This window comes from Melospiza melodia, chromosome 2 (assembly GCF_035770615.1).
Source record: "Melospiza melodia melodia isolate bMelMel2 chromosome 2, bMelMel2.pri, whole genome shotgun sequence".
Classification (NCBI taxonomy): Eukaryota; Metazoa; Chordata; class Aves; order Passeriformes; family Passerellidae; genus Melospiza; species Melospiza melodia.
This window is the reverse complement of record NC_086195.1, coordinates 142,529,703-142,547,997: the sequence shown is the minus strand read 5'-3', so window position 1 is coordinate 142,547,997 and position 18,295 is coordinate 142,529,703. Positions and strand designations below refer to the sequence as shown.

The 18,295-nt window shown below is 47.9% G+C and overlaps 1 protein-coding gene across 3 annotated transcripts in view; it reads left to right on the top strand.

The window, feature by feature from the left end:
* Positions 1-18,295, top strand: part of GDPD5 (glycerophosphodiester phosphodiesterase domain containing 5) — a 100,838-nt gene that overhangs the window by 28,244 nt on the left and 54,299 nt on the right. For 2 of the 3 annotated variants that reach the window (XM_063150222.1, XM_063150224.1), the window contains exons 2-3: positions 10,368-10,458; positions 12,927-13,101. In XM_063150222.1, coding sequence (XP_063006292.1) covers positions 12,985-13,101 — 117 coding nt within the window. In that variant the 5' untranslated portion in view covers positions 10,368-10,458; positions 12,927-12,984. The remainder of the gene's footprint in view (positions 1-10,367; positions 10,459-12,926; positions 13,102-18,295) is intronic. The other variant, XM_063150223.1, reaches the window with a different exon arrangement.

Here is an 18,295-nt window from a genome sequence, read left to right as displayed (position 1 = left end):
CCAGAAAAACTGGGACAGTGTGTTTTTTTTTAGCTCAGTGAACGTGTTCTCACCCTCTTTAAAGTGCTGCTGAGGATGAGCCGGGCTGGGGCTGAGGACTTGAACTGCACTCTCACAGGCTCCTCAGAAGAAAAATGAACCTTCTTGGAAGGCAGCACGGCCCAAACCCTCAGCTTGCTGGAGTATGTAAAACTCCTCAAGAACTGAAAGTGAATAGCCAGGGTTAAAGAGGGAGGAGATGATGACTTGCAGCACTTTGGCCAATTGCTGGCTTGAGGGGTTTCTGCTGGAAAAAAGAGATTTCCAACCTGAGCAGCCTTGCTCTGTTGGAGTTTAGATATGGGCTGTAAACCTCAGGTTGTCTGAAAACTTGAAAAAAGGCTTAGCTCCTTTACTGGAAGGAGAGGGGTAAAATATAAAATTCCTGCTTAGTCCTCTTCCCAGTCACTTCCTTACATTCCTTGAAGAAAGTGATTGCTGCTTGTAGAAAATCACAGAATAAATAGTTCAGCTTGGGAGGGAGCTCGGCACTCCAACCACCTGCTCAGGTCAGCTCTGGAATTATCTCCAGAGCAAGCTGGTGGAATAACCTTGGCAGCTGGATCCTGTGGATTGCCAGAGCCTGGTGTGATGATGGATGGAGGTTGTGCAGGCTGACTCCAGCAGCACTGGATGGAGGATGAGCAGGAACCACCCCAACCTCACTCTGTATCAAAAGAGTGTGTGCCAAGGGGTCTGAGTCTGTGTTATTTTATTTTTAATTTTTAATTTTTGTATTTTTATATTTTAGGTGGCTATTTTTAGTATTTTAAATTTTATTTTTACTATAGGCTATTTCCAACAAAATTCAGAGAAATACACAAAATTAAATCAAGAATTGGTTGAATTAAATCAAGAATTGGTTGGAAAAGGTGCCTTCCAGCAGCTGCATAGTTTTCTCTGCCTTAGAGATAAAAATAGTAAAATCACTGGATTTATTTTTATTCCTTTCCAGCTTTTTATTGATCTGGAAAGGACAGAGAGAACACAGAAAGTTTAATTCATATCTCTCACCTGTGGGGCTTAGAGCCAAGGAAGGCAACCAGTTTAACTCAGTTGCCCTTAGCTGGTACAGAGAATAATATTCCTTTTTTCTTTTCCACGAGTTGAGGCATCTTCTGTCTCATCCTTCTTTGGGATTTATTGGTGTGGTTCTTGCTGCCTTGAGGATCCATGGATTTGTTTCTTCTCGGCTTTCTTGGCTGAAGAGCTGCACTGGGCAGAGGCAGACTCTGCCTCAGGTGGTGCCTTTCAGGAGGATCACAGCCTGCCCAGGTAAATGCTGTGACCTAATGCCTCAAATCCTGCCTTTGGAAGGTGAAATGTTTGGTTTCTGTCTCTGAAATAGTACGGCTGGGGTTGGGGAAGGTCTGGCAGAGGTGCTGATGGTGCCAGGATTGAGGTCAGGGAAGAAAGTGCCTCCTTCCCCTTGTGACCCTGCAGGACTCTTACACAACTGTGCTAAACCAGCTTAAGGGAGAGCTGCCGTGGGCAGGAGGGGAAATAAAAACAGCACACCAGGCAAAGATTGCTGATAAGCCCAGAGAGCCCAAAAATAGGATCAGGCTCCAGGGAATGAAGGAGAACCTGCTGGAGGTAATAACCTGGAGATTGACAGAAACTCAGGGGACTCACATGGCCCTGAGCCAGACAAACCCGATCTTGGGTTCTGATCTTGATGTGAGGATACCTGGGGTGTTTATAAATGGTGTCCTGGTTAGGGAGGACAAATAAAAACCTGCTCAAGTTCTGGCCATGCCTCACCTGGACCAGGATGCTCCCGTGCCAAGGGATGCAGGGGGAATTGAGGCCTGGCAGTGGCTGCAGTGGTAAAGGAGAATCAATGTTCAGATCCAGAGGATCAAGGAATGGGGTGGGCTGGAAGAGACCTTAAAACCACCTTGTTCCCACCAGTGCCTTTTTTGTGCCTTCAGCTAGACCAGGCTGCTCCAAGTCTATCTTATCCTTGAAAACTTCCACGGATTCCTCTTTTCTTTTGAAAATTATTCCTGAAACATGGACAGAGAGCTACACTGACAGATTTGGGAACAAAAAAGGGTTCATGACTCTCCCCCTCTTCCCAATTACTTCCCTTTTTTCCCTTTCCCTATGACAGGTTCACCTGATAATTTGTTGTGCCATTTCCTTCTGCTTTCATGCAGCAAGAAGATTTCTCCTATTTTCTGCACCCAGTTATACTTTGCTAGTCTGGAAATTAACTTTTTCAGGAAATTAACATGTTTTCACTTCTCGACCTTTCATTTTCTTTCTTTCCTGGCCAGCTCTTTTCCTGTGGAATTCTGGTTTATCCAGTCTGGATACTGGTGGCTTTAAACCCTGGTGCTTAAATTTTGAAGTTGATTTTCAGTAATGTGTGATAACCATTCTAGCAAAAAGAAGGGTATTGCTGATGTTCTTTTTTGGTTTCCTTTGGGTTTAGATGGGGATTTTTTGTTTGTTTGTTTGTTTGGGGTTTTTTATTTGTTTGGTTGGTTGGTTGTTGGTTTTGTTGGTTGGTTGTTGGTTTGATTGTTGGTTTTGTTTGTTTGTTTATGTTTGGGTTTGGTTTTTTTTATTTGCTTCTAATGCTTATAAAGCTTTATCCTGAAATTTCGTGCTGAAATTTCCATTTCCCAGCCTGAAACTTCTCGCTGAAATTTCCCACTCAGAGCAATCATTTTTTTTGGGTGCTTTCTCTTAATTTGATGAACATCCCAGTATTTTTCACTCTGTTTAAAACAGTGGCAGGAGCTGGCTTGGCCAGCAGATTACTGAGTGTGAAGTCAATTATTCAGAGCTCTCGATGTTTTCCTGCTTAACCAAAAAATATTGACTCAAGAGCAAGCCCAGCCTGGTTTCTGTGGGACTTATTTCAAATCTTTAATCTTCCCACTTCCATCCCTTCCCCTTTCCAGCTGTACTTGCTGATTAGTCTGTGACAGCAGCCTGGGCTGGAGCTGCCTTTCCTTTGGGGGAGGTTTATTTGATGTTTTCCCACCCAGCAGCAGCTCTTGGAGAGCATTCCAGCTGGGCTGGAGCTCCAGGGAATCGCTGCCTGGGCAGGGAAGCAAAGGTGGGAGACAGCAAGGAACAGGAACAGAGGCACTTATGCAGTCACCCTGTGTTTTGGTAGGGAAATAAGCTGGAAATGAAGATATTTTGGCTGGTGGAAGGAAAAGCTGCTTGTCTCCTACCCAGACAGTAGCTGCTCTCAAGGCAGGATCTTAATCTGATGGGATGGAAACCCAGGGTGGCTTTCTGGAAGTGGGATGAAAGCCATTGAATCCTGGAAATGCTATGTTTGTGTGCAAGTTCCACAGGCTTGTTTTCCTGAGAACCTCTTAAATAAATCTGCATGGGACTAATAACAATAATAATAGCTTTTCTGTGAGAGTTCTGTGCTCTGGCAAGCTCTTCTCTGCTTCCCTGGGATGTGGCTGCTTTTTGGTCTGTGTTCCAGGGGGGAGATGCCTGACCCACCTGGGCAGGGGGTTCTGGTTTCAGAGCAAGTGTAGCCTTGAAAATTTTACTTTTCTCATACTTGCCTAGGGCTGGCTCATCCCAAGATGTGCAGGAAGCCTTTTCATTGAATTCCTTGCTTGAAGATCTGCCCTGGGCAGTGTGCTGGTGCCATGGATGTGTTTCTAGGATGGACAGGGAAGGTCACTGTGGTGAAGAATGGACGTGGCCTTGTGGTCAGTCTCACTGACTGAGGGATGTTTGCACAGCTGGTGTGGAGTGTGTGCTGCTGAGCACCCTGCCCTGCTCCAAATCTCTTGGATATTTTGTTTATTTTTTGCTCCTCCGATGTCACAAAGCTACTTTTAAAGAAATGGGCTTCTAAATAGGCCTTTTCCTAGAAAGCTTAGAGTGGTGCAGAGAAGGAGAGAGAAATGCTGTTGCACCCTGGCCTCTGGGCTCCCGTGGGATGGAGCTGCTGCAGATGTTTGGATAAACTGCTCTGGGCTGGCAGCAGTTCCCACCAAAGTGCTGTGGGTTAATGGACCCTTGGGGGTCCTGCCTTGAGATCATCTTCTCTGGAGATCATAATAATGCCCTGGATGGGAGCAGTGCTTGGAGGGGTCCCAGATGGAGAGAGCTTTGTGCCAGCATCTCCAGCCTCATCCTAACCCCCAAAGGGTTTTGAATACCTTGATATCAATCCCAGAATGGTTTGGGTTGGAAAGGACCTTAAAGCTCTCCCAGTGCCATGGGCAGGGACACTTTCCACTATCCCAGGCTGCTCCAAGCCCCATCAGAGCTTGAACAATTCCAAGATTGGGGCAGCCACAGCTTCTCAGGACAGCCTATGAGAGAACCTGACTATGATGTCTGCAGGTATCCCTGTTTCACTCTAACCCTGATTATATTGAAAACCCCACTGTGCTGATAATGTGCCAGGCTGGAAGAGTGTCACTGGTGCTGGGAAAAGGGCAGCAGGACACAGTGAGTTAATGCTCAGAGAATCAATGCTCATCCTATTAAAAGCTCTCAAAGATGACTGAAAGCACTTGGCCTAATAGGCCTTGGGTTTGCATCACTAAATGAGTTTGTGAATCCCTCATGACTGGGCCTCTCCATAAGGAAAACAAGCTGGGAGCTGATGTAACTGGCAGATGGAGCCTTGTTTTTGTGTTTTTGTTAGAGCAGGAGCTGGAAATGCCTGCGAGCCTCCTGTGCTTGCTCTGGGAGTGCCCCTGTGGCTGCAGGGCTGGGTCCCTCCCCAGCCTCACCCTCTGTCCCCATCCCTCCTGTGTCAGGGTGACCTTAGCCCACGTCTGGAGATGCTTTTTGGAAAGCGAGGAGCATTTCAGACTGATGCAACTCCTTGCCAGGTCAATTGAGAAAATTCCTTCTCCTGAAAGATTTATGCTGCAGCAAACAGAGTGAAATCCTTTTGCCCTTATTCACATCCTCCTAAAGATCAACACCAGCTTTTGGCAGGATAGAGGAGTCCCAGTCAGGACAGGCATTTACCTGAGCTGCGTGACTCTGGAATGGGGTTGGGGTGGTAACCTGGTTACCCCTTTGTTTCCTTGGATGCAATTTTCCTTTCCCTCATGACAGGGAAGCTCTCCTGTCTCTCTCCTTGCATTGAGCAGAGCCTGATTTGTACAGAGCTGGAAAAACCCCAGTAAGAACTGGGCTGAGGCTTTAGGAACATGAGGCAAACCTCTGCTTCCTTGGAACAAAAGAGGGATAAAGTGGATATTAGCCTTTCTCTGGTATAAATTTAATATCTTCTGTGCCACAGGGGTGGAGGAGGGGATGGGGAGCGCATACATCTCATTTTTCCAATATCATTTTTGTTTCCATGTTTCTCGAGCAATCACAAAGCTGTAGTGGAGGTGATGAAAGGCTAACTTTACTTCTTGAACCTCTTCTGGACTTCATCAGTTACTCCATGGACCTCAAAGCCTGCCCAGTTTCACCCCTGCCATGGACAGGGACACCTCCCACTACCCCAGGTTGCTCAGGAAGGCAAAGCAAGTTTTTCTTCTTTATTTATTCAGCTCCTCTGCTACTTGAGAACGTTTATTTTCGTGAGTAATGTCTCCTGCAGCCGTATGGAAGGAATCAATCATAGGAAATAAAGAGCTTGTAATCCATTTAACTAGGACTTTCCACCTCTCATTAAGCCAGAGACATTCATGCCCAATTCTCTGGGTAGCAGTTGCACAGCAGATGTGCAGGGTATCGACTGGAAAATGGCTCTTGCTGGGTTTGTTTTCCTTTTCCTTTCTTTCTTGCCCTCCCTTGCTGTTTCCACTCCAGCGCCTGCAGAGGGTGTGGAGGCACTTGGCTCCCTCTCAGATGAGCCTTCCTGGGGCTGTTGGTGCAGTTTGCTTTCCCTGATGGTTTTCAGCAGGGAATGTGTGGGACAGGCTCCTGCTCCACTGCTGGCACCATCCGTGGGCAGCTCCTGGGGCTGTGTCTGGAAAGGGAAAACCAGGAGAGGGAGAAATGCTTGTCTGAAGGGGAGGCTGCTTCTCAGGGTGGGCATGTTCAAACCCAGCTCTGTTTCCACTTAATTTCTCAGCAAAAAGGTGAAATTGGGGCAGGCTTCTGGTTTGCAGCTTGGTGAGGATGGCAAAGCTCCCGGAGTCTGTGGAGAGGAAAAGTGTTCTGTAACGTTTTTCAGTCTTTAAACACTCTTTAATTCCTTGTTGGTGCATGGGTTTTGTTTAGCATCCAGCTGTTGTCTTCTCATTCTTCCTGTGATGGTTTTTCCTGTCTTCTTCTCACCTGGGCCATCTCTGTGGAGCCCTGCTGATTTTTTTGTCATCACCCCGACCATACCAACATCCCAGGATATTCTCTGTCTGAGGTTCTTCATGGGGTCTCTTCCTCAAGCCACTCCCTTGCCATCCCTGTTCTCCCATTTGGTGCTTTCCTGCCCGTCCCTTGGGGTTTGTGGCTCACATTCCCTCCCCTTCCCTGCCTTCTGCCAACACCAACAGCCCTGGCAGGCTCCTGGGGGTGTCTCACCTCACCTTTAGCTGCTGTTTTAGATTTTAGCTGTCAAGCTGCTGCCTTCTTGTGCTGCTCTGAGTGTCTCTGGAATGCTGTCCCAAGGGGACTCCACCTGACACAGACTTGGAGAGGTGGAAGGGTTTGAATTTCTCTGCCAAAAAATGTAATTTCACCTACTTTGGGCTGCTTCACATTTCTCTTTGCTGCTTCTAAAAGCCAAGAGAATTATTATTAGAATTAAAGATATGAGAAATTCACAAGTTGTTGCCCATCTCTCCAGCAGCCCCCAGAAGATTAAGCTCTTTTTTACTCAGGTTGTCAGAAATTCTTTGGCAGAGGGGACCTGAAGTTTTCCATGTTTTTGCTCATGTCCCACCTGTGCTTTGCTGCTTGGAGTTACTTCACAACCTGCTTGTGTGGACTCACCTGATATTTTTGGATCTGCAGCAGAATTTGGGTTTTCAGAGCTGTGCCAACACCTTGGCCTGCAGGGTTGGTGCAGAAAGCAGCGATTGTGTTTAATTATTGCTCTGCCAGAGGTTTATACAGGTTTTTCCTGTGCCCTGTTCCTCTTCTTCCACCCTTTCAAAGTTCAGGCACCCAGTCCTGCCTCACTTTGTGGAAAACATTGAGGAGCTCTGTTGCAGAGGGCGTGAGTCTGTCCTGTGCTTATTTATTTAGGGAGATTAAAGTCTAAGTTTTTCTTTTGTAATCCCTTTGAAGTATTTATCTTTTGAAGTCTGAATTTTCATTAACTGGAAGTGCACAACCCCCGAACTACACGCTGCCCTAGTTTCAAAGCTGTAATTTTTTCGTTTTGGTAGAAAACATTTAAGAGAAATAAACAACAGGTCAGACCCACAGGGGCTCCACATCAGCCAGATCCTATTTGGGATGTGTCTGTTTGGGTCATCCCTTGCCACTTTGGGGACTCCAAGTGGCTCTGTGGGCTCTCCCTGGGTTGGGATGTGTCCATGGATTTTTGGGATCTCAGGGATGTTCCCCTTCTCAGTGCTCTGCCAGACCAGCACATGGTCTGTAGACCTTTCTTCCATTTTTTATATTTGTTTTCCCTCCCCTCTTATTTTCTGTGATTGAGGCAGCAGCACTCAGCTTTAAGGACAAGGCTCTTGTGCTTTCCTGCCTCAGCTCTCATCCAAAATATTCCATATTTCCACATGCACATGGCAGTGGGTACTTCCCTGCAGTTCATCTTTTTTGTTTGTTTGCCGGGGGGGAAAAAAAAATAGATGCTGACTGGAGTTTTGATATATATCTGCTGCTTTTGTTTGTGCAGTGTTATCAGTGTAAAAATGAATGCTTTCAGCCTGGAAAAAGTGAAAAAGTGGGTGGGAAACCTCTGGCCCAACCTGGTTTGGGGAATAACAATGTGTGGGGAAGAATAACCCTGCTGGGCATTCTCCACCCCCAAAATGGATCACCTGAGGCTGTTTTCTGGCTTTGGGGTGTCCCATTCCTGCCTTGAAATGAAATCTTGGATCTTGCAAGCTGAGATGCTTTGGGTTTGTGCCAGCAAAATGTGGAAAATGGTGCTCGGTGTGTGTGTGTGCATCTCAATTTCCTCCCGTGGGAGTGGCCAGAGCAAACAGCCCTCGGTAATAGCTTGTTGTTAAACAGATGGGGATATTGACCCTCTCCCATTTCCATCTTCCACGTTGGGGAAAGTGAAATTGCATTACTTTGGCTTGGATGAGTTCAGTGTATTAATAACAAAATGTGTATGAAAACCAATGGAGAGTGCATTGCAAATCCCAAGAATTTAGATAATGATTTCAGCCCTGGCTGGGCCACAGAGATTTCTCTTCCATTTTTTTTTTTTTGTGCGCAGAGCTGTAGAGTTTGCTCTGGAATAGGTTAATTTTTTAGAAAGCATTTAAGGAAAATCAGGATTTTCCAGTATAATTAGGGAAACGAGTGAGAAGCAGCCTTACAAGTATATCAATAGGGCTAATTGATTATCAGGCATGTTCTCACCTAATTGGCAGAGGAAATTATTTGCTTAACAGGGCTTTAAGCATAATTAGATTGATACAAGTTTTAGTAGAGATAGAGATGTTGAATTTACAGAGATTCTTGATAAACAGTGATCCCAGGAGTCAGCAACAAGAGGAAAAACACTTCTTTTAATATGGAAATCAGTAGAATCTGCCAAAGCTCTTTTTAAAACGAGTTGACATAAAAAAAATTAACCTCAAATACCTCTGTATTTTTCATGTTTATTTCTATTGCAAGTGGGGTGAATTTTGGGAGATGGGAGCCCGTGTGCTCAGGGCTTGCTTTGGTTTAGAGGCTCTCCAGGTGGGGGGGGAGCAGGTGCTTCTTCCCCTCGTCCTCCCCACAGTTTCTCCTCTCTGGAACCTCGGGGAAAGCCAAGGTTTTCCATTGGATGGGCCTTCCCAGCCATGCCTTGGCAACTGGAGATCCCGTAGGTGTCATCCACATCTGCATGGCTGGTGGGGTTGTTGGAGCAGATTGTGTGTCTGCCTCTCTCCAAATGCTCAGCTCTGCTCCAACATCTCCTGAGGCTTCAGGATTCCGTGGGCTGGTGTGGGCCTGGCAGTGCTGGGCTCATGGTTGGGCTCTGTGACCTTAGGGGGCTTCCCCAGCCTTAATGATTCCATGATTTCGTTATTTGTAAGCTTCCATTGAAGCATCCTTGTTTATGTTGTGGGTTTTGTTTTGGATGTGCTGATCCAAACCCTCCTGAGCAATGCGTGGTGGGTGTTCAGAGCAGGCCTCTCCGTGGTGTGGCTGGAAGGGCAGGAATGCTGCTTGGCTTTTAAAAACCACAGAACATCCTGGGCTGGAAGGGACCCACAGGGATCACTTCCAACCCCTGGCCCTGCACAGACACCCAAGATCCCACCCTGGGCATCCCCGGGAGCTCCTGAGCTCTGTGCCCATTCCCTGGCAGTGCCAGCACCTCTGGGGACAGAACCTTCCCCTAAATGCAGCCTGACCCTGCTCTGGCACAGCTCCAGCTGTTCCCTGGGTGCTGTCCCTGTCCCATAGAGCAGAGTTCAGTGCCTGCCCCTCCTCTTCCTCCCTGGGCAAGTTGTGCCTGCAGTGAGGTCTCCTCTCAGCCAGCCTGAAGGGGGATCCAAGGGGAGCAGCGAGCCTTGGGAAAGGCTGTTAAACCTGCTCCTCTGGAGCTGCATCCCCACTGTTTACTCAGAGCACTTCAGGACTGGGGCTGTTGCTCTTCCCCTCGCTAAGATGGGGGCCGGAGATGCTTTAGTGCTTGGTCTTGATTGCTGCCTTCCCTCTCCAGTCCAGGTTTCTGAATGTTGTCCTGAGACTACAGGGATGGAGCAGTTAACCCAGAGAGACAAAACTCAAAAATTTTTAGGCCAGATCTCCCCAGAGAGCTTCATTTTAAATGTGCAACTCCAATTCTCCCTTCTTTTTTTTTTTTTTTTCCCTCCAAAGCTGTTTGGAAGGGAATAATGTGTAACCAATACCTCCACTTCAGTATCTCAGAAGTGCAGTGTGTGCTAATTAGGCATCCTGGAGCCTTTGGAAAATGCTCCCTTGTATTTCTAGATGGAATCTGCCCTGCTCCCCCTTTTTGGATAAGTGAGCTGGTTATTCAGCTCTGAGAAGCTCACAGCCATTGGCAGATGATGCATCTTGAAAGTCAAGGTTGAGAGCATGAGTGGGTTTGTGTTTTCTATTTTATTTCTTTCCCCCCTCCTCCCTCCCTCCCTCCTGGTGCACGCTGCTGGATTTGAATAATTAATGCCTGTTGTCTTGCTTCCTGTTTTCATTTCTGTATGTAATGCTAACCAGCAGTGGGCTGAATCATTCATGGGCTGCTCTCTGCCCCTCTGCAGCTGGAGATGGCATGGGAACAGTGAAACAGTGACTGGGAGGTGCTGCAGGCTTTGTGCTGCTCCCTGGACCCTGGTTCTGGCAGCAGGAGCAGTAAGTATTGAGCCCATGCTCCTGGCCAGGCCAGGCTCTCTGGGCAGATGCTATCAGTGTGGTTTCTCTCCCTGCAGCTCCTGTTACTGCTCAGGTGTCCGTGTGCATGGAGGGGAGGGTGGCTGCTGGGTGCTGTCCTTTCCCACCTGGTTTGGGCTTTGATGGAGCTGGTTGTGATGCTCATGGAGAAGAGGGAGTGATTTTAGGCTTGTTGATTGTGCCTCGTGCAATTACACTGTGTTTAGGAGTGGATGTTTTAAAACTCATCTTAGATATTTTTTTTGGTCACTGTGTTTTCCCTGAGTTTTTGTGGAGAGCAGCCTGGAATTCTAGGCTCCTTTGCAATGAGAGGAACCAGGGTGGGAGCTTCACTTACAGAGCCTTGTCATCTGTCTTTTCCCTTGGGCACTGCCCGGGATCCAGGCACAGCCACAGCTCCTCTGGGCACCCTGTTCCACCCTCCCAGGGAAAGAATTCTCTCCTGTCAAAGTGATCAAATGTAATTAAATTTAAAAAAAACCCAGTGAAAGCTTCTGTGGATGGAGCTGGCCTGTCTGCCCTCCTGCCTTGCATGAGTAAAGCAGGAGAGATGCTGTCCTTTGGAGAGGAATTAGTGCAGGATTACTTGGAACAGCTACAGCCTTCTAGGCTTTCAGGCTGGGAATAAGGGCTTTGGCTGGGGAGTTGTTAACAGGCTGTGAGTGATTTTTACATCTTGCACAGAGCCCTCAGCATCTCGTACATCCCTCCACACTTGGAATCTTCAGGGCAGAGAGCGAGGTTTGGCCCCAGAGCTTTAAGCAGCATCTCCAGTTTTGCACATCCCCAGTGCCCCACGGTGACAGGTGTTGTGGGGAGGCAGAGGGGAGGCTCATTTCCTGGGGGTGCAGCTTGAGCAGGGACTGATGCTTTATGAGCTTTGTGAACAGCAGGAGGAGAGGTGGGACGCGGGCACCGGGAGGGGACCCTGACACGAGGCCGTGGAGGTGGCACAGCAGCACGGGGGGCCGTGAGCAGCAAACAGCTCTGCCAGGCTGGCTGTGCTGTCCCTCTGTCCTGCCTGTCACCCCAGGGGACGAGCAGGGCCACGTGGGGAGCTGGGCTGGCCACACATGGACCCGTGGGTCGTGCCCACCTCGTGTCAGTGCCCCGAGCGGCGCAGGGAGCTGTGCTGAAAGCACAAAGCTGCCTCTCTGTCTCAGGAGGGCATGGGGCTCTGGGGACAGCCTGGTGACAGCTCTGGAGCCACAACAGCCTCTGGGATGCTGAGTCCTGATTAAAGTGTCAGGGCAAGGCTGCCCTGGGCTGTCAGCACAGAGTGTGAATGGACACAGACAGACAGGGGCTGGGGGGGGTGAGCTCTCTGTGTCCCTGCTGACATTTCCAGACTCCAGCACTGCCTGCAGCATCCCCTGGTGCAGCAGCTGGAGTGACAAATACAGTCAGCCCTGCTTTTGGAGGCTTCTTTCCGTGGGATCTGTCAAGGAAAAGCTTTTAGGTGGCTGGTTTATCTGCCTAAGCCCAGCCATGCTTTCTTGATGCAGTTGCTGCTCAGCTGTCACAGCTTTGCCCCACACCTGAGCCCTGGGAATCCCACATGTAAGGAGGCAAAGTGTTTCCCCTGGAGAGGGTGGATTTGCACACCCTGCACACAGCCCTGCACTCTCAGCAAAGGGGAGCAAGCACTGTGCGGGCTCAGCTGCTGCCAAGCCCCTCTGCCAGCCTGTGGTGATGCACACAGCAGCTGTGTGGGGCTGTGGGTGCCCACCTGGGCTGCAGGAAGCTGTGGGAAACGTGTGCTGTGGGACCAAGCACAGCATCCAGCTCTGCATCCTGCGAGTGCTTGAGAGGCTTATAAAGGGAGAGGGCAATATCTGTAGTACACATTTTGTGTGTACACACTCTGTATTCCATTTTCTTGGGGCTGTCCAGAAGTCTGGTCCTTGCTGGATCCCTTCCAGCTCAGGACAGTCCCTGATTCTGTGATGCTCCTTCTGCATGGAAGTGTTTATTCCTCATCTGGGGCTGTTCTGCAGGCTCCATGGGATGCTGACACTAAACTGCTTTAGCTTGGCTCAGCCTCAGCTCTGTGGAGGTCTCTGAATTGATTTTCAGGTGGTTCTTGCAGAAGCTCTGTCTCTTTACACTTCAGTCATTCATAGGAACCCAGTCACCTCATCCTGCTGTTTTTGTCCTCACGTGGCTTTCCCTGATGTACACTTTGCTTTTGGTGGTGTGGGAGAAGCTGCAGGAAGAAACCAAACCCGCAAACTAATTAAACTTCTTGGTCTCGTTGAGTAACGAGTGGGAGATGTTGGCAGGGCTGGGAACAGATCTGATTCTCATCCCTGCTCCCAGCAGCCAGAGGACACGGTTAATTATTAAATTGCTTGTTAACGTATTGAAATATCGCCGGGGATTTTAATTTCCTTTTTTTTGTTGTTGTTGTTTCCTCCGCTTTGCCCCAGGGCGCTCCCAGGAGCTGATGGATTAGCGGCAGCAGGCTCGGGAGGGGCTGGAAGGAGCATGGTCAAGCACCAACCCCTGCAGTACTACGAGCCCCAGCTATGTCTGTCCTGTCTGACCGGGATCTACGGCTGCCGCTGGAAACGGTACCAGCGGTCACATGATGACACCACCAAGGTGAGCAGGGACGGGGCTGCTGCCACCCCGTCCCCCTCCTGATGGCCTGCAGCTCTTGCTTGGGACGATGGAACATCTGGGGCTTTTCCTTATTTATTGGCTTGGATGTTTGATGGGAGCTGTTGGCCCCATCGGCAGCAGGCTGTCCCCACATGGTCGATGTAGAGATGGGCACAGTGAGGTTGGTCGTGGTGCTCCAGGGGACTGAAAGTGCCCAAATCTGTTTATATTGTGCTAAAGGGGAACACTTTCCTTGTGGTTTTTTTACTCCTGCTGCTGCTTGCAGCACCTTTAGCTGGATATGTAAGTTCTGTGTTTCTGCAGCTTATCTGTCTTCGTTGTGTGGTTTCAGTGGGCCCAGAAGGGACTTGGGGATCTTGGGAGGTCTTATGATTCTGTTCTTGATGGTGCTATTTGGCCCCAGAAGGGATTTGGAGATCTTAGAGGTCTTTTCCAACCTTTATGATCCTGTTTTTGTGTGTGACAGTGAGTTTGTAGGTAGGGGAAAAGGGTGCCCAGAGCTGCCCCTGGATCCCTGGCAGTCTCCAAAGCCAGGTTGGACAGGGTTTGGAGCACCCTGGGACAATGGAAGGTGTCCCTGCCCATGGCAGGGGTGGCACTGGATGATCTTTAAGGTCCCTTCCAGCCCAAACTCTTCTGGGGTTCAGTGAAAGGCAGCAGAAGGTGAGAGCAAGCTGGGGTGGATGGGAAAGCTGTTGGAGGTGCCTCTTCCCTCCCCTGGATAAATACAGATTGTAGGAGCTCTGCCAGAGGGAATCCAGGCTCAACTTGCACCTCCCCTCTTGTTTTGGGCTGGGAGATGAGGTCTTGTGATTTGTTGATAAGGAAAAGCGTGAAAATATTGCTGTCCAAAGCACCCTGTTACATCAGCTGGGTAAGGATTTTGTTTGACTGTTCTCCTGTACTCCCATGTTGCCTGGGATGGATTTTTAAAGTGTGCTTACAAGTTAAATTCGGGGTTTTTTTTCCTTCTTTAAATCCTGTTTCATCTGCAAGTGCTCCCAGGGGACCCTTTGGTTGCCTTTTGAATGCCTAATTTCGCTCTCCTATCGCTTGGCTCCTCTGTTCTGTTTTTAAGCCTACAACCAGGGATCTTCTTGGCTCTGGAGTGCTTTTCCTCTTGCAGAAGCAGCTGTGAAGGAGCAGACAGGGCTGTGTGGCAGATGCTGTGCCAGAAATGCTCCTGGTTGTGAACTGCAGCCGTTGGTGGTGGTGCAGCTGGGCCAGGAGCAGCTCCCCTGTGATGGGAAAGTCACGCCTGGAGTTTGTGCAGCCTAAAAACAGTTTTCCTTTTGTAAAGTAGGAATGTTGGTGCTGTTTTCCCTCTGCTTCCAGCTTGGTCTGGGTGACCACTTCAAGCCAGCAGAACATTGCAGTTCTTAGCTAAAAATTTACAGAAAAATTGCCACGAATTTTTCAGTGAAATCTACCTCTGCTTGCATTACCAAAAAATATCAGTGGCAGCTTTCCAAGCCTGCCAGGAATTTCCATTGGTTTTTGCTAGTGCTGGAAAGGAATTCATTGTGTTTAAAGGTAGCTGATCCAGGCTTTAAAACATGTCCAGTGTGAGCTGGTCTTTGTGAAGTCTTTGTGAGGCCTCTGCTTCCACTTTGGTAAAGGGAGATGGAGAAAGCAGCAGGAGTAGGAGAAGAAAGCCTAAAATGAGTTGCAGGCTGTGTTACCTGCTTTCTTGTTAAAACATCAAACTCCCCAGAATAAAAGGCTTTCATCCAAATTTGGATCATGACCCAGCCTTGCCTCCATATCTTCAGCTGATGCCTGTGAATGTTTGTTGTCTGAATTGTGCTACACCTCAACAGCCAGAATTTTAATGATTCCTCTCTTTTTCCTTCAAATTTATGTACGTCAAGCTTCCTACTCCACGTTAAGAAATTACATGAAAATGAGAATTTTAATTGGACACCTGAGTTCTAGGGGTTTTTTTGAGAGGCAGCTTGCTGGAATTGTTGTCATTATCCTTTGCTTTTCTCTGACCTTTGAGAATGAAGAGAGGGGTTGGAGGCACACAACCAATATACTCTGATCTCCTTTTAAAATTTTGAACATTTGCAAAATTCCTTTTTTCTATTGTGGGCCCTCAGCTTTAATGGCAAGATCCCCTTTCACATTTTTTTTTAATGTTTTTTTAAGTGAAAGGCAGATGAAGGAGGAGAAATGGTCTTGCTGAGTTTCAGATCATTAAAATCTCTGTAGCTGGTGTGAGGAAGGAATTGGTGATCTAACCACAGCTTGTTCATCACATATTCAGGCAAGGATATTATGAAGTCAGTGCATGGAAGCATATTTTTATTATTATTGTTTCCAAACCCCTGTTGTTTGTACACAGCAAATATCATCCTGGTGGATGATATTGGGAGAGGGGACAAAGATTTCCTCCCAAAGGAAACAGCAATGATAATTTTTTAATCTATCCAGTAAAAAGAAGCCACTTTTATTGACTGGCTGGGCTGAGCTATCAAACATGGTCTTTCTCTCCAACACAAATCTCCTAATCCTCTTCTTAATTGCAAGTTGTCTGAACTGTGAGGATGTGGGAGGGGGAATATCCAATAAAGCCTCTCCCTGCCTTTGTCTGCTGCTGCTCACGTAGCTGCAGATCTATAAATGATATATCAACCCCTTCCTTCCTATGAGTTGGGCAGTCCCTGTCAGGATTCATGCCCCTCAAGTGAAATGTGTGTGATTCCAGATAGTCCATTTGGTTAAATGCATCACATGACCTCCAGCTGAGGCTTCTGAGGGCTTTTTGGGGTCCTTTTGTGCAGAGATAAGTGAGGAGCTGTGATCCATCAGCATAATGAATTGCAGGGCTGTGTCTGGGCTGTGTGTATTAATTCACTCTCTGGTGAAATGCTCTTGTAATTCCCGCTTGGCCAGAGCTGTGAAATGACCTGAACAGATGATCTAAGCCACGGGCTTTGGAGCTGGGACTTTGTCAGGGCCCATTCCCAAATGGCCAGAGGTCACTGGGCACAGAAATTGCTTGCTTTGCTGCAATCTGCCATTAGAGGATGGCTTCATTTGCCCTTCTCTGTGTGATTTTCTATTTGTGAGGGTTTCAGCCCACGGGCCTGAAGGCACAGGAGCTCTTGAGGCAGAGGGGCTCTCTCAAGGTTGTTTGATTTGAGGCTGGGCACTGAAGCATTGGATGTGAGCAGTGACTCAGAGCTGAGTCCCCCTGAATGGATGTGTCCAGTCCTGTTGGCTTGATGGGCTAAATGCAGGGAAATCCAGTCATTCCATTAAATATCAGTGTGTTTTCTCCTTATTGTTCCTGAAGGTGCCCCCCTCATTAGAGGGGTCTGGATTAGACGATCTTTAAAAGTCCCTTTCAACCCAAACTATTCTGATTCTATGATTCTATTTATTCCCCACGATGCTTGGAAATGAAAGGCTGTGTTTGGGGTTTTCCACATCACTTAAAGATGCTGTAAAATTCACCTCTGACCCCTTCACTTTACAGGGAGGCTGTGAGGTGGATGATTGTCAAGGGAAGCTGTGACGGCTGAGCCAGGCAGGAGTTGCATTTGCTCTGTGTGGTGCCTTCAGACCAGATTTGGCAGGGTGTTACTGGTTTTAACTGGGAAGAGCACATTTTGGCCTTCATGAAGGAGCAAAACCTCTCTTAGACGGGGCAGGATCCTGTGGAGGACTGGCAAGGAGCAAAGAGCTGCTCCAGCCTCAGGAACTGGGATTAACCTGCCAGGACCTTGCTTCTCTTTGATTTCCACACTCTCCTAGAAAGGCTGGGATGAACCTGCCTGTTCTGTGTCAAAAATGTTCCCCATTTCAGCAAACTGCTTTGGAGGATGGGAAACCCCAAAAAGCCACAGGGTTGGAACCTAATTTAGTGGTGCCCCCCAAATATTGTCAGGGGAGGATGTGTGACTGGTGCTGAATTTGTGGTGCAGAATGCCAGTGGGGGAGAGTCTGCAAAACCCATTGAGTGTGGGGCCTGGGCTGGGATTATGGGCTCAGACTGGTGATTAACAGGCCCTGGGATTTGTAAAGCTTTGGAGTTGTCAAAGGTTTTTCCTGCAGAGCATCTGCAAAACGTGGCTTTGGCTCTGAACAGCCAGCTCTGCACTGAGCTGCAGCTGGACAAAGGGGGGAGAAAAGGGGGCAAGGAGGGATTTTGGGGCCCTTAGAGCCAGCCACGTGTTTTTACAGGGATTTCTTCCCTGGGTACAGCAATGCTCCTCCACTCTGAGGTGCAGCCATTCTCATAAAATCCTGACTGGTTTGAATGTGCTCCATCAACTCCTGGTCTAACCCATATGGGAAAGCCTTTCCAAACTCTCCCTGTGAGTTCCCTGTACTGGTTTTGACTGGGATACGGTTAATTTTCTGCACAGCAGCTGCTGTGGTGCCAGATTTTGGGCTTGTGAATGAAACAATCTTACACCCATTGCTGGAGATTTTTTACACAGCATCAAGGTACAATATTTTCTGAATTCCCTCCAAGAAGGGGAAAAAATTGAGGTGGTTTTTCTGCTTATTTTCCTAAACAAATGTTTTTTTTCTCTCAACTGTGTAGTTGTTGTTATAGTTAGACTTTTACAATTGAATTATATAACTCCCTTTTCCAAAGAGGCAATGGGAACCTGTAATCCTGTTAATCCCAGGTTAATTAATTGTGTTGGTCTTTACTTAGACATTTAGTCCTTTCCCATGTGTGGAGCCATGAGTGTGAATTTTGAGGAGAGAAAATGAGAAAAGTGAAATGGCATTGACATCATGGAAGTTTGACTTGTGGGGGTCTCCATGTCAGAAGTTCTCTCTCTGTTCTTGACAGAACAGTGAAAAATTGTGGCCCTTTTCCAGAGGAGCCTTGATTTTCCTCACCCAGAGGGAAGTGAATGTGACCTTGCTGCCCTGGAGCTGGGCTCCAGTGATTTACTTTCCATTTGGGGTTGAATTTGCCACTCTCCTCCTTCACCAACTCTGCTTTTCCAGCCTCTCTCGTGAATTCCTAAGTGTCCTGGAATAGATCCAAGCACTGTTGGGCTGTGACAGAGCAGAAAATGTTGGAGAGCAACTTTGCTGTGTGTCATTACTGGGTGGTGGATGCACTGGGAGGGTGCAGGGGCCAATGGAAAAAGCTTCTTATCATCCTTTCTTTTTTTCCTATTCAAGTTGAAGGTGGTTTATT